This window comes from Limanda limanda, chromosome 10 (genome assembly GCF_963576545.1).
Source record: "Limanda limanda chromosome 10, fLimLim1.1, whole genome shotgun sequence".
Lineage (NCBI taxonomy): Eukaryota > Metazoa > Chordata > Actinopteri > Pleuronectiformes > Pleuronectidae > Limanda > Limanda limanda.
In genome coordinates, this window is record NC_083645.1 from 13,761,957 (window position 1) to 13,778,470 (window position 16,514).

At 40.4% G+C, this 16,514-nt stretch overlaps 1 protein-coding gene across 1 annotated transcript; it reads right to left on the minus strand.

Annotated features, from left to right (window-relative positions):
- Window positions 1-2,189: 2,189 nt before the first annotated feature.
- Window positions 2,190-7,726, minus strand: rom1b (retinal outer segment membrane protein 1b). The gene is made up of 5 exons (XM_061079128.1): window positions 7,580-7,726; window positions 5,930-6,172; window positions 4,787-4,974; window positions 3,994-4,240; window positions 2,190-2,429 (listed from the first exon to the last, which is right to left on the minus strand). The coding sequence occupies exons 1-5, from the start codon at window positions 7,724-7,726 to the stop codon at window positions 2,190-2,192; spliced, it is 1,065 nt and encodes a 354-aa protein (XP_060935111.1).
- Window positions 7,727-16,514: the final 8,788 nt, after the last annotated feature.

Below are 16,514 nucleotides of genomic sequence, written 5' to 3' on the forward strand. Positions count from 1 at the left end.
GATGGATTTAAAGATAGATAGATAGATAGATAGATAGATAGATAGATAGATAGATAGATAGATAGATAGATAGATAGATAGATAGATAGATAGATAGATAGATAGATAGATAGATAGATAGATAGATAGATAGAAAGATAGATTTAAAGATGGATTTAAAGATAGATAGATAGATAGATAGATAGATAGATAGATAGATAGATAGATAGATAGATAGATAGATAGATAGATAGATAGATAGATAGATAGATAGATAGATAGATAGATAGATAGATAGATAGATAGATAGATAGATAGATAGACATTTGGACCAGAAATATGGGTATATTTTATAAATAATGGGTAAATTGTACATTTATATGTACCTGTTTACCTTAACATAGAGTAAAATCCTGTACCAGGCTTCCAGTTCACTTACTACACCAACAAGTTGTCTGCTGTGGTCGCTCCCGTGTTCCTCCCAAGTCCTTCAAAGTCAAGACTTCTTCTAGCGCTGTGCAACAGCGCCCTCTAACGGTTCACAATCAAAGTCCCTAGCTTCTTATTTTATGAATTTCATCACTATTTCCATCACGCAGTCACTGGGGGACGTGTAACCAAGCAGCAGCCCTGTATTTATTTATGCACAGCACCTCCTGCACAGTGAACACTGTTTTAAGACACTGGCTCTGCACTAGCGGAACAATATATTTTTCTGCTTTTGCATTGACTGATCTTATTTGGAAACAAGATTTGTTGATATATAAAACTCTGAGGATGTAGATGTATAGATTGATTTCCATGTGCTCTGTGTGTACAATAGAATGTTCTTGTTTGTGTTTACATCAAGTATTTCATTTAAATCCAGGGAATCTTAAATTTGAGAAGAATTCCCCATGAAAAATGCTTGCCAATGTTGCTTGCATACTAATGAATTCATTTTTATATTTAAACGGTATATACATTTATTTTTGGTGTAACCTTTGAGGAAGAGCAGACAATTTAATTATATCTGAAGGTCAAACTCTCAAGGCCAATGCTTCATCATCTGCTTGTGTTTTTGTAGTGTAATGTGTATTTCTGCTAAATACATGTACCTGCTTTTACCTGCTTTTTGTGAATAGAATAAAACATTCACTGACCTCATTCTGTGATAGAGTTTTTATTTAAAAAGAATGAGCACACATTGGACATGCCTCTAGCTGTAGGACAGATCATCACGGTATATTCTATGCATATAAAAAGCATTTAACAACTATTTCTGCTTTATAAAACCACTTTCATTGTGTGTGTGTGTGTGTGTGCGTGTGTGTGTGTGTGTGCTTGTGTGTGTGTGTGTGTGTGTGTGTGTGTGTGTGTGTGTGTGTGTGTGTGTGTGTGTTTGTGTGTGCGTGTGTGTGTGCGTGCGTTGATACCGCTTGTGCAGCAGTTCTGGGATTAACTACACCGGGATTATCAGATTGTTTCAGAGCTGCTAGAATAGACAAGATGATGGCTTCATATAGGGCAGCACACTCACATACACATATGCAGCACACACAACACACACTTAATCCATCTCTCCTTGTTAAACTCAGATAACCCGTTGTCTGTTTACCCATCGATGATGTCACATGTACAAAAGGAAGCCGACACTACAAGGCAGTTAAAAACTTCTACTTTTAATGTATCATTCAGATGCGTTGACATTTTAAGGTTTCTAAGCATTATATTGCAGTTTAGTAAAAACTCTACAGCTGTGAAATAAATAACACATTTCACATGGTATCAATGTTAGCATCATGGGATTGTGATCTGGAAAAATTTAAGTCAAAAACATTTAAAGTATGTGTCTGTATGTGTACGCTGCATCCTTTTAAACTGAATGCACTCTCTTCTAGTTTACGACAAAAAGTACTACGCATCTCCTGAGCAGGTTCTCTGGTGGTTACACATTCATGAATTCCTGCACAGTGGAGGTGTTTGTTGTGGGGTCTGTGCAGGGCCTGATAAGATTCCCCCATGTGTCGCCTTGTCTTGGCCATGTGTGAGGGAGCTGCGGCTGCTGCGTCAGTGGAGCATATATCAAGTCTAATGTGTCAAAACCCAACAGGTGTCCTACCCGCCACCAGCCAAACTCACACTCACCAAGAACCTCAGACACCCCCCACCCACACCCTGGCATCCTTTCCTCCTCAACTCGTATTTGATGATTGTTGTTGTCCCCCTCTCTAGCTGGCAGGAGTATCAGCTGCTTTATCGACATCTGCAGCCCCAGGGGACTCTTCGGCGGCGCTGGGGTCAACCTGACCAAACTTAAGCAAGCTGAGGACAGTGGCTTTGACGTCCTCAATGGTTTCTTTCACTCCTTTCTCCAGGAGGTAACCCTCGCTGTCGCCCTCTGGGTCCTCCAGAGCCATGGCCCCTTCCACAGCCGTCTGCAGGTACCGCAGGCTCAGCAGCACTGACATCTGGACAGAGAGAGGCAATGAAGGAGCTGCATCTAATATCTGTGTCAGCAGGCAGAATGGCATAAAAGTTTGATGGGCAGACAAAACTTGTTCCTTCCGGTTATGTAACAGGTCTTGCTCCTTTCTTGTCACAAACATTCAAAAATGCATTCATTCCTACTGCCATTCATCTGAGATCCACATATTTTCAGTCAGACAATCCCTGCACAAGCTTTAATCTTCTCTGCACTCTTTGACATTTGCATGAAGACATAAAGTTTTAATCCTATGCATGTGTTTTTTTCGCCATTTGTAAGACCAACTTCCATTTTTGACCATGGAAGAATGAAGATGATCATTACAACAATCCTTTATAATGATCATTTGTGCAGGAGTGCAATGGAATGATGACTTTGGGAACTAAAAAGGGGGAGTTCATTTATTTTTCCTTTATTATTCTTGAGCTCCGAGTTTTTTTTTACCATAAATACTGTATAATTGATTTCCCCCTTGGGATTAATGATTCATTTTAAGAAATCAAATGTTAATCAAGCCAATAAACTATTAACATAATCAAGTAATCATGTTAAGTTTGAAGTTGTGGGTACATCTATAAGGTTTAAAAAACATATAAATTATGGTGATGTATATTTATATAAATGGCATCATAATATGTTAACCATACAAACAAAATATTATACATTTCCAATAAAAATATTAATAATAATGTCAGTGCTCTGCAACAAATTTTACACATTTGATTTAATGTTTCCTCTTCATGCTTCAGTTGGATCTTGTGTACCATGATAGCAGGGCTCGGAGTCAATAATGAAACAGGTGCATCTACTCTTCAGGCCTTTTTATCTGCTCACGTGTCACTCATCTGCCTCTGAATAAACACAAAACTGAGCTGCTGCATTTAAAACATTGCGTCATTGATTAGCATGATGTTCTGTTTAACACGTGTTTGAGCACCTGGTGGGTTGGGCCTTTATCCCCCCTACGTTTTCAAATTAAATTTTGTATAGGCCATATTCACACATCACAATTTGCCTCATTGGGCTTAACAAGGTGCAACATCCTTTTTCAGTTCCCTGTAGCTGCTCCCAGTAAATCACATCTCCTGCTCATCAGCCACTCCAGCTGCTGTGAGGAGACACTAACGTCCCAGATTCAGTCTACACAAACGCTGCAGCTAAGCTTTTTCTTTGATTTTCTGTTTCTGCTCCTGCTAAACCTTTTTTCCAATTTTAAGGTTTTTGTGCAGATCCTGAGGAGTGAGCAGATCCAGGAATATGTTTTTTCTTGTCTTCACCATTGTGAGTTTTTTTGGACATTTGGTGTGCACGTACGCGACTATCTATAGTTATGAGGGCCAATTTCTTTTCAGTACCATCATTGTGAGGACATTTTGACTTTGCGAAGAAATTTTGTCCGGTCCTCACAAATTCATATAGTTGTCTTAAGGTTAAGACTTGGTTTTAGGGTTAGGTTTTGAATTAGGTTTATGTTAGGCATTTAGTTGTGATGGTTAAGGTTAGACCATTGTCTGTGTGTGTTACAGAGCATTGCTTTGGTTCCCCACCTGTATTAAGATGACGGAAATCACCCCAGGACCAGTTGAATTCAATAAGCCCATGTAGTAGTCAATCAGAGCTTGTCTACAGCCGCGGCTGTGCAGATTGAGCTCCTCTTCTTGGTACTGGTATCTGTAGTGGGCGCTGTTGTCAGTCAGTTGGTACCGCATGCAGGGACGAGGGGACGCCGGGTTACAGCAGCTGAAGGGAACGCCATCCAGCAGGTAACGGCTGTCCACATTACTCCGGATGCGACTGGAGACAGAGGAGGGAAGTGACAGGAAGGAAAGAAGGAGGAGAAGGTGGAGTGATCTAGTAGTAGCTATAGAAAATGCCAGTCAAGTTAAACGGCTCACTCTCAGCTCAATGAACACTCCACATACGTGAAATATGAGCAGTGCCTCTGTACAGGTTTCATCATGTCTGTTCGGTTTACTTATCCTTTTTCTTTTATTTCATTTCATTTAATCTTTGATCAGCCTTTCTGTGCTCGCCTCACGACCAACCTTTCCAACCACTTCTGCCGCTAGCTTCAAAACTAAAGGCCAGATCTATTTTTAATTCACTCCTCCTCTGCCCCCACATCATTCTTTTTCTCCCAGCATCTATTCATTCTTCCATTATATCTTTAGTCAGACTTTTTTAGATTTAAAATCTACTTATCTGTCACTCATCTAGACCTCCAATTTCCTCTCCATTATCCTTACATCCCTTATCAGCACCTTTCCCTCCCTTTCTACTCTATCATCTCACCTCCCTGTGCCTCATGATTTTCACATTGCTGTACTGTGATTCACTCACTCCTTGACATCCTTGGAAGTGAAGTCCAGGTATCTGTTGCTGACCCATTGAACCTCGAACCAGTCCTTGAAATTGTTGTTTCCACAGCAGCGAAACTCCATCTGCAGACGATCAATGGTCTCTTTCTGGAAACAGCGGCCTGGCACGTCCGTGTCCTTGTAGAAACGAATACCATTCCTGAGGCCAACCTGAAAGAGGAGTGAAAAGTGAGAGAGAAAGAAGGGGGCATTTATTTTCTTTCTATCTATCTATCTATCTATAGTAAGTGAACTGGCAGCCTGGTACAGGATAAAGGTAAACAGGTACATATAAACATACAATTTACCCATTATTTATAAAATATACCCATATTTCTGGTCCAATATCTATCTATCTATCTATCTATCTATCTATCTATCTATCTATCTATCTATCTATCTATCTATCTATCTATCTATCTATCTATCTATCTATCTATCTATCTATCTATCTATCTATCTATCTATCTATCTATCTATCTATCTATCTATCTATCTATCTATCTATCTATCTATCTATCTATCTATCTATCTATCTATCTATCTATCTATCTATCTATCTATCTATCTATCTATCTATCTATCTATCTATCTATCTATCTATCTATCTATCTATCTATCTATCTATCTATCTATCTATCTATCTATCTATCTATCTATCTATCTATCTATCTATCTATCTATCTATCTATCTATCTATCTATCTATCTATCTATCGTTGTTTTACCCATTGCTCAATTAGCAGAAATATGGGGTTTCACTCATCTAGGTGGCCAATTTATTATGTTATAAATCCAATAAATGTATATGTATTTGCTTTGAATCATATTTTTTCAATTGTAATCTTCTACTTGTATTATTATTATTATTATTATTATTATTATTATTATTTTTATTATTGTTATTATTATTATTAGTGTTCTTGTTATTATTATTATTATTATTGTTATTGCAGGAGTATGGAGTAGCCCTCCTCAACTGACCTTAAAACCCTACAGTTTATAGCTACAAAATCCTGATATAAGACATTCTCTATCTCTTTTTAACTATGAGGCTATAATGATGCCTATTCTTTCCTTTGACCCCAAGTCATCCCCAAATCATTACCCAGCCCGGAGGCCCCTACCTTCAGGGACTCCTCCAGGCTTCCCTGCAGGGCGTAGCTGAGCACCACAACGCCGATGAGCATATAACAGAGCAGTGCCGCCACGACAAACCAAGCCAGCAGGAGAACCTTCCAGCGGGGGAAGCGGCTCGCATCCAAGGAGTCCTGACAGATGCGACTGGCGAGCCAGTTGGTGCCGATGGAGGCAAGGCCCACCATCATGAGGATGTTGGGCACCACGTGGATCTCCGTGTTCTCCATTACCTCGAGAGAGAGAGGAAGAGCACAGTCAAATAATAATTGTGTAAGACCTGCAGCCAAACCGAGGTCACATTGTCATTTCCTCTGCCCACTTCAGCAGGTAATAATCCTGCATTCAATTAGGCTTATCTGTGCTATAAAAAAAATTACCTTGGCCACTGAGAGATTCAGGTAGCTGCTGATATGCTGGATGGTAAGATGGCACATTTAATTATTTGCCCTGGTTACAAGGAAAGTCAATTGAGGCCTTATTTTATTACTGGCTGAGTGTTTGAAAACCGATCAGTTGTAACACACATTTGACCCATTGTTGTTCGACAATTACCATAAAAAAAAAACTCTACCCAGTTCTGTTGCAGCTGTCTAAAATCCTCACAAATTAACATCAGTGCAGCCACGTGATCATAGAGATAGATCAGTTATCTAGTGCCAAGCAAACTTTGTGAATGAGGTGATATATCTGAGATGATATATTTGAATAACAAGTTACGTTACGCTCTTTTGAATCATTCCACGAGATTCTTTTGTTTCCTGACACCAATATCACTACAGGAGTTTATTGTATTACACTCAGTTAAGTTATTTCAATCTATTCCACTTTGCTATACAACTAAGAGACTTGAAAATCACAGTCTCTCATTGAAGATCAATAAATATCTGAAGGCATGCATTCAAGCCCTGCAGCTTTCATCTGTCGTCCAATGGTTATCAATGCTTGCACCCTATCCCGATCGATCACTGATCTATCAAGCCCGGTGAGTAATCTGTGGAGGTCACGACCTTCACCTGCCCTGATGACTCCGGAAAAGAAATGTTGCTGCATCCTCCACCCTCATGGTTTAGCGTGCATTGATGTGAGAGAGTGTCCCTGAGTGCATGTTTACTCCAGTGTTTTGAGTGCTGTGCGTTTGTGTTTGTGGATTAAACAAATTTTGAATAAATATCACTGATAAGCGACAACACGACAGACTCGGTAAACAACCACGAGCAAACGCGAAGCCCTGAGCACACAAAGCACTGTTTGTGTAACTTTGACTGAGATCATGTCAGTGTTGTTAGACTTCAGCCCCACTCCCAAACTTTTATTCGAAATGTTGACATTGAATTATATGAAATGCACTGGTGAATGGTCTGCATTTATGTCACACTTTTTCTAGTCTTATCAACCACCTAAAATGCTCACAGCCACACACACAAGCACACACACATGTGCGCACACACATTCACGGCTCCTGTATGTAGTGCTTCTCTATCATACATCCCATTCACACTTTGCTGGCACAGCCATCATGGACTCTGGTGTCTCGCCAAAGGACACTTCAACCTGACATCAAGCTGACAGAAAGAGCCGACCTTCTGATTAGTGGACGACTGTGTGTGAGTGTGTGTGCGTTTCTTCCTCCACTCTACCTCATCCCTGCGTATCAGCTCTGTCTTAAGGAAAACCCCCAGACAGAAGATGAAGGCCCCGCACATCACTGCCAGCCATGACAGCAGCCAGAGGCCCTGTGCCAGACGCACCCGCCTCTGCTGGGTGAAGTTCATCTTCAACAACATCTTCAAGGGCCCACTACCACACACCAATCAGCACAACGACAGGAGTGAGAGAGTAAGAGAAGGAGAGCAGGAGAGATGAGAATCAGCGAATTCTGGTCAGATATTGAGTCATTCCAGAGGTCGCAAGCCTCATGTAGAAAACAAAACCCTAGAAGGTGAATTCAGATTTGCCGCAGCCGTTGATTCAAGCCTCGAACGTGTTGTTTGGTGAGTTATTAGCAGGTTGAGCTCATCTAAGTTGTTCCAGGTGGAGAGGATAAGCAGGTAGATCCCCTGGACGGTAAAGCACAGTCGACCTCAGAGGATAATCTGAAAACTTTCACCTGGATGCAAAAATTGTTCCAAAAAGATTTTTATAAATCCAATGCAGTCCTGTAGAAACTTGGAAAAATGTGAGAAATTGTTTATTTAAGAAATTTGGAGAAAGAGATATAATCCTTTTGCCCGAGATAACGAGTTGTCTCCTCAAGGTCTGCTTCTCTGCTGTAGCCCCCCCCTTTCGAGCTGAAACCAATGACTTCTTCCTCCTGACGTGATGTTGTCTTTTGGTGGCGCCCCTCTGGGTCCTTGGGTGTGCGGTGTCCCCCTAAACCGCTGTAGCCATGTTTGGAGGACGCAGAGAATGGCCAAATGTGAGAGTTTGGAGCCGTAATCTCCCCAGCGGAGTACATGGGATCCTATTAAAGTCCAGGGGCCAATGGGAAAGCAGGCCAGTGTCTGATCAGCAAACTTATTCTGATAGACAAGTGGTAAGCTATGGGAGGCCTGATGGATTATTATGACTGAGCTCATTTGAGCCAATCAGCAGCCTGTAGCACTGTGGAGAGACAGAAAAAAGAAAGAATTGTGACTGAAGGAGTATCATACCTGAGAGTGTGAAACTATAGTGTCACCATCACTCTGTGTTTGTATAACAAGGGAAATATAGTTGGTAGTTGTTGGTGGGTGATGAAAACAGACCAGAACCTTGAAGGACTGAGCACTTACCTCCGCCAAGGCCCAACAGTCCCCTGGACAAAATGGATGTGAGCCCACTACTCAAATTGCATATGTGGCCCAAATAGCCAAGAACAGATCTGTGCCTTTCTTGGCAAACATGCGTTGCTCTGAGCAAGGTATAATCTGGATGTGAACCTAAAGTGGCCCATGTGGTAAATGGTGAATTTGGCCCAAATAGTTTAATCTGGCAAACAGGAGCGGACCCCCAAGTGCTCTCATTTCACACTGTATGTGGGCTGGATGACAGTGTGGCAGTGTAGCCAAACCTGAATCAAATCTATTATTATAGGCGTAGATCCCCTCCAACCATTTATTGGCTTCTTCCCTGACCCATAATGCATCCTCGCACCAAGTTTTATGAACATTTCTCCAGTAGTTTTTGTGTAGTCCTGCTACAACCATTATAAGACAAGATAGAATCATGAGCTCCTTGGTGGGACTAAATATCAGTCTTAAATTAACACACTAGTAGATGTAACGGTCTGCCTTTGATAAACTCTAAATAAACTAAGCTCACCACTTACTTTAACATGCAGTTTTAACCCAAAACAAATCACTAACTTACTCCAACCCAACAACATCCAAACTAAAAAAAGTGTGTGTTATGTTGCATGGTGGCAATACAATGATGGCTTTCATGTATCTCTGCTGTGGGGTTTTATTTACTACACTGCTTTCTCATTTAATGCAACCCACATATCAAGTGGTTTATATCTTCACTGAAATTAAGTGAATATTATCCGGAGAATGATCTGAGGGATATTGCGGGGGAGGGTCAGACTGAGGCTGGTTCATGTAGAGTGAAAGTAAGACGATGGAGGGTAGAGTTATGCTTGTTTGGGATTATGAATAGGGTGTGATTGGGAAGGGGGGGGATGGATCAATGGGCTTATTATAAATCATTATGACAGCTTGAGACAGAGCTGTCGCTTGGTTAAAGACAGTCTCACTCTACCAGTTCTTACAACACGCCAAACAGAGACGAAAAGACAAATACTCAACATATAACTCCAGAAATGATCTATTCTCATTCGATTACCACACCACCATCAATTACATGAACATCTGTGAAATTTGATCATAGTGCATTATGAGGAAACTTGTTTATCCCTCTAGTGGCTTAGAGGGAAATGTCAGTCCATTCACCAATATTATCTTATCATCTTGTCAATAATCAGCCACATTGCTATTAAATTTAGTATCAATAGTCTGATACCCAAAGATATAATTCTTACTGACTTTTGAGCTCCTGAACATTTTATTCTTGCACACTGAAAACAGACAGACAGACACACTTCCAAGTCAATGGTAACTGGAGATTTGTTTATGGTGTTTGTTCAAAAAGAGGAATATTCCCCAGGATATTCAAAGACAGAGACACAGATAATAACAAATACTGAAAATCTGAGGTGTTGGTTAATATAATGTGACTACTTTTATTGGTGACCAGCTGTAATGACACGGTTATATTTTCAATCAGTGAAGGTCTTTACAGAATACGACATCAATATGTTTTCTCATCTACTTTGTCACAACACATATTCAGAATTAAAACTTTTAAATCTGAACTTAATATTTTTGTTCATTCTTTTATTTAACATCTACAGTGAAGGTATGGAGTACATGTATATGTGTGGGATCCCAGGTCACGCAGTTTTCTTTTGTCTGCTCTGAAAATCTGTTTTGAGTCTGCTGCCTAAAGTTCATAAATTTTTCTTCTTCACAAATCTTAGAAATTAACAATTGTTAGGAAACACACAAAAGATTATTTCTCTGTAAAAGATTGAAGTGTTTGAAAAGAGAGAGGGGGGGGGCTCTGCACACTTGCTCAACCCGTAAAATCACCTTTAGAAAAACTGACAAGAGGTTGGTTACAGTATACTATGAGCTGACCTGGGATCTGTTATTCTTATTGTATGTACACTATTTACAGATTTTCTGACGGCCTCCTACTTTTCAAGACCTTAACTATTTATCTCTTTACACCACAAATAATAAACACATTATGATACTCACTATTTGGTCTATAACTTATGTCACAGAGTATTTACTGAATTCTAATTACATGCTGTCAGTTTATCACAGTTTATCACACTTTTCTTTACTTGCTATGATAAAAACATATTCTATTATTGCAGGTTCAACTTCTTTATAACATACTTTGTCATTTAATTTTCCCATTGTCTGTTTTATTGATGCAATTCCTGTAAATTGTACCTCATATTTCAAATACCAGTATATTATATCTTGTGTCATGATATTTCATGTTAAAACATTATGCAAAAAAAACAGTTTTCCATTTATAGATTCATATTCATGAAGTGCAATATTTACAAGCTCAGACAAGAATAACAACAAACTGAAAAAAATCTGCGAGTCTCGTTGTTTTGGAGAAACAGTATTTGACTAAAACATCAGTGACATATATGAATGAATATATATTTATATACAATAAGGAGAGAATGTACGTTCATCCTGCCCTGTTTATTGAGATCGAATTTTCAATCTGCCACGTTGCCTGTTTGCTCCGCTCCTTCCACCCACTCCTGCCTGACCTCTGGCTCCGTCCCCCCGCCCACCTCCTTATGGGCATGCAGCTGCTGTATGAACTCATCCAGGATCTCCTGGGCTGACAAGGAGGTCACATCCACAACGTCCTGGTTCAATAGCGTTACCTCTATCCCTCCCTTTCCCCCCCAGCTGTCGCCACCCACATGGGCCTGCTGAGGGACGAGAGGGGTGTCAGTGTGGTTAGTGCCCAGGGGGGGCTGCTTTTGGCTTTGGGGATAGAGAGGTTGGGGTCTGGCTGCATAACCGGCTGCCATTTTCTTATATATAGCAGCGCTGATGTCAGCTACAGAGATAGGTGGGCTGTGGCTCGACTCATGTTGATTTGAGAGACAGGCCTCAGTGGCTGTTGGCGTCCCCTGTTTAAAAGGCATGAAAGCAGTGACCCTCTGAAGACCTGCCTCTGACTTTGGCAAGCGATCGGATGCAGCCTCCACCATATCAGGAGAGTGGGATTGGCCGTCTCCTGGCTGGGAGGTGGCGAGGCGGCTGATTGGAGCTGAAGCTGTCAGGAACGTCTGTATGGCCTCAGACGAGTTAAAGTGCTTCTCCAATAAATCCTTTATCAAGTGCGGCACCTGGGGAAGACAAACCAACAAGAACAGAAACTCTGCATTCAATCCATGCAAAAGAAATAGAAGAATGGTCTGAGCATTCCTGAAGGTTTTACAATAATGGGGTTACACCAAACTTTATACACTTGCTATCCCTCAATTCTTTTGAAATACTTGTTTCAAGTGTCACTTTAAGGGAGGCAGACAATTTCTATTTCAACACTATACTCACAGATGTTCAGTATTATTTATAAAATATCTATATTTTATGGCTTCCAAATGACAATAGTAATTGTCATTAATTAATGTTTTTAATAAAGTCATAAATTATCATTATAATTGTATCTACTGACTGCTAAATAGAATATAACGATGTTTAGTATGAAGTACATGCTGTATCGAATTAGTATGTAGTAGTTGAGACAGTGTCTAACCTAGGACCTCGATCGGTCACATTCAATTATTACCTGCACCAAGGAGGTTTTGTGGATTGTTCGATTGTTGGCATGATTATGCAAAAACTACAGCACAATATAATCATGAAACTTATTGTAAGAACTTGATGTGGGCCAAGGAGGAACCCATTGATTGTTTTTCTGCTTTTTTTGTTCAGGAAAATGTCATTGATTTCTCAATAAATAATGCATGTATCTCTGTGAGAAAAAAGCATGCATATTAATAATCATAATAACTATGATTGTGCACAATTTGGTACTGTCTGATTGAATTAAAATTGGCTTGTTGGGCCTTGGCTGCGCTCTATTTAGTGCCATTCTAGTTCATCACACATCATCTCATCATTCTTTCGGGACTGGAGAGTTGTGGGTGCACAAACATTGATTTCATGGTGTCTTCTACTTTAATATCTTGACTTGGGTGTGATGAGGCTCTTGTACTGGCTGAAACGTATGTGCAATTGCAAAAAATACCTTTGTGTGTGAAAGTAGGCACATGGGGGTGTTGTGGTTACATGATACTTCATTTCAAAATCTGAAATGACCCTTTTAAGACAGCATTACAACCCGATCCACCCCATTAGAGTATTCATGTCTAGAAACCTCCACTGTGTGTGGAAGTGTGCATGGGTGTCCATTAGATGGCGCCGTGCTCACGTTGATGTTTTGCATTGCAGCGATGGTCCTGTGGGTGTCCTCCAACTCGGAGCTCAGCTGGGACACACGGTTCAGCAGATACTTCCTCTCACTGCTCAGACTCTCTGACTGCACGAAACAAGACAGTGATTAAAATGCATGAAAACAGCTGGTGGGTTGTGAATGCATCCCCACCCCTCCTTATCTCCATATAGCTCTCTCACCGCCATGTGGAGGTGTTCACCCAGCAGGTTATTGGCCTGTTTGGTCCCAGAGTGGGTCTCCAGAAGGCTGTAAGGAGAAACGTTGTTTGTTAGGGCAAGTGTCCACCACAAACTGTCCTGATAAATATGCAACAACTGACACCAACCAGAAGCCAAGCGTGAGACAACTTTCACTCCAGTTGCTCCAGTCTGTTGCACAATGTGTGCTCTGTTATCCAGGCCTGACAGGGCCCAGGAAAGAACCCTGTGTTCACTAGAGAGCGTGAAGGGAAAGGACAGACGCTCACGTAGTCCACATGTGTGTGTTGCTCATGGAAACACATGGCCAAATCAGAACAGCCATAGGAATGTACAGGGGTAAACACGTAGCCTATGCTGCTCATCCATAATGGTCAAATGTTCAATTAATCTATAAGAACAGTTATGTAAAAGCCATAGGTTGTTTTTAATGATTACTGGAGGCTGCAGGGTCAATATGTGCTCACACATCACAACCTTACCCTCTCATATGAGGCATGTTACCCTTATATACTGCATTGCATCATGCTACAAGGGGAAAAGATGTTTCCCTACACATGTATGTGATTGGCTATTGTGGCTGTTGAATTAGCTCTGTTCAGGAGTCCAAACCTTTTATATTTCTCCTTGACGTGACTGAGCTCGTCCCTGGTCCTCTGCAGCTCGGCCTCCAGGCTCTCGATGCAAACCACCGTCTGCAGCAAGTTCTGGTGAAGATCAGCATTCTCCTCCTGGAGAGCCCTGAACGCAGAGGGAGGACGGGAGAAGGGTGTCACCTTTTTGACTCCATACTGATAGTTGCTATATAGAACATAAATATATGGTTGGTATAAAACCAATGAGGCCTTCTCTCGACTCCATTTTAGAGATCTACTGATCATGCATGGTTGTAATGACTTCCAACAAGGAGTGAGATTACGGATCTAGTGAAATGAACTGTGGTCTCATGAGGGGACTTTTGGGCCTTGGTTAGAGGTATGAACTCTATTGAGAGCCTTTGTCGTTTTGAAATTAAATCCATCTTATGATGAACCTTTGCCATGTTTATCTCGAACTGTATTTCCACACTAACAATATAAATACCTCATGAACAAAATTTGATAGAAGGCTGACCATATCAACAACAAATTACAATAAAATATTAATAATAGTATTGATAATATAATTATAATAATGGAGGGATAGTTTGATGGTTATGCTTCAAGAGACTTTTGCATTTATGTCACCCTACAAATAATATTTTGGTATTAAAACTAAGAATTTTTAGCGTTTTGTTTGGTGTTTATGTTTTTTTTTTCCTACCTAACAAGATAAGTTATAAATAAGTTGTGTATATGTTTCATAACTCTTCACCTCTTCCTGTTGAAACAGGAGTAGAGGACGAGAGGATGCTCATTAAAAGGAAATCGATAACCACTGACCCACCCAGAGAGAGATAGAGAGCAGCGTGAGACGAGACAGAGAGAAATGAATGAAAGGCTGTGATCACATGTAAAATGTGAGAGAAAGTATACACTTACTGGAGATGGTCAGGATCATAAATTGTGTCCTGGAAAAAGAAGAAAGAAAAGTTAACAATCCTCATAAGATACAGGCATTTGGTCCGATATGAAACAAAGTGTTGCTGACTTTTCATACAATGAGTTGTTTGTACTTAAACTGTATCGTTTGGGCTCTGTTGAGGAAAATGGGAGACAACTCGCTCTTTACTAAACTAATAGGAATGTGATAAATAATCCCTGAACACCCGGCTTGGTTGTCGTGGTTTCACTTGAATTCCAACGAGCTGGACGAGATCCAACAGAGTGTAAAAAAACAAGTCAGTACCCAAGTCCAGCGCAGCTTTATTGAGTATGAGTTTTAGTTCAGCACTGATTCCTGATTCGGTGCTATATGTGAAAAAACTGCACTGATATAAAAAGAATGATAACAGTAAGAATACTTATTGTTGTTTAGTATCATATGCATTGTACAGACATCTGACTACACCTACAGTGGGTCGCCACTCCACTACTGACAACATGATGGATTTTTATTGAGCTGTGGCCTCAGTTATCCTGAGTCCGGAAATGGAGTTCGTTAGAATCAATCAGTTCTGTGAAGGTAAAGTGTACCCTGAATTTTATCTCTGTGTATGTGAGATTATATATATATGCGTGCATGTGTGTTTGTGTGTGTGTGTGTGGGGGGGGTGAGTGTGTTTGTGTGTGTGTGTGTGTGTGTGTGTGTGTGTGTGTGTGTGTGTGTGTGTGTGTGTGTGTGTGTGTGTGTGTGTGTGTGTGTGTGTGTGTGTGTGTGTGTGTGTATGTATGTGTGCAGGTGTGCGGGTGTGTGTGTGTGGGATTTCACCAAACCTTTACTCAACCAGACAAAGTATATGGACCCACATCCCTGCAGAGCGGCAACATGGAAAAAGGCCATGTTATGTAATGTTGTCTATTTATTAGTAGGAAACATAAGTGAACAGGCCAGAGCGGATTGTTCCATAAGAGCAATGTGATACGAGTTCTTATGCAACCAAATCAATCTCACTTTATTGCTTGGTGCTGCTAGTGGCTTCATGTCTCAGAGGAAGTATGATGTGTGTAGGTAAACATGCAACAAAAATCCAGTGGCTATGGGCAGGACTGTTTTTCCATCCAGTGTCTATGAGCATTATTATTATGGTGATGATTATTAATATCATTATCATTATGATTATTAAAATCATTATCATTATCATTATCACAATTATTATTGAGGAATCGGCTTGTTTCAAGTCGAGTTTCCCCTGAAAGTACAGGATGTGCTGCATTGCTGGAGAATGACTCAGCTTGCAATGCGTAGTTTGCCACAGCCTGTGACTCAGCTGCACTGCCTCTGCAAGAGAAGAGCTGCCCTCCACTTGTTATGCTCGTCCCGTTCTTCCTACACAGACACTGTCTCTTCAATGCAGCGCTTTCTCATCAGGAGCTGAATAGTTTCACAGTTAGACTCTTGACTCGTGCAGCACACCAGATTTGACTCATGATAAAAGCAAAATACAATTTTTACTGTATGTATAGAATATAGGTATTATAGACAGGTAGTGTTGAAGCTCGTTTTTAGATAGTGGGCTCTTTATTTGTAAGGAACTTTAACTTCTTGTGTTTTACTGCTGAGTTCTTGTTATCTCTTAAATAAAATCTCCTCAGCACAATGTTATCACATATATCATGTGCAATACTTAATGATCATATTAATCATGTTATCTTAAAACAGTGCACTAACTTTCAAACAGGGGTGCTTTTTGCACCCATGTTACCTTAACTTGTGTTTACTTATTGTTTAATTAATAACTTTTTTTTAAACTTCT

What these genes read in the sequence shown, in the direction of transcription:
- rom1b (XM_061079128.1), bottom strand. Translation starts at nt 7,726, where the DNA reads ATGTTGTTGAAGATGAACTTCACCCAGCAGAGGCGGGTGCGTCTGGCA. An exon ending in GCCTGGAGGAGTCCCTGAAG is followed by an intron (nt 4,975 to 5,929) that starts GTAGGGGCCTCC and finishes CTCCTCTTTCAG; the next exon opens with GTTGGCCTCAGGAATGGTAT. An exon ending in TTTCCGTCATCTTAATACAG is followed by an intron (nt 2,430 to 3,993) that starts GTGGGGAACCAA and finishes CTCTCTGTCCAG; the next exon opens with ATGTCAGTGCTGCTGAGCCT.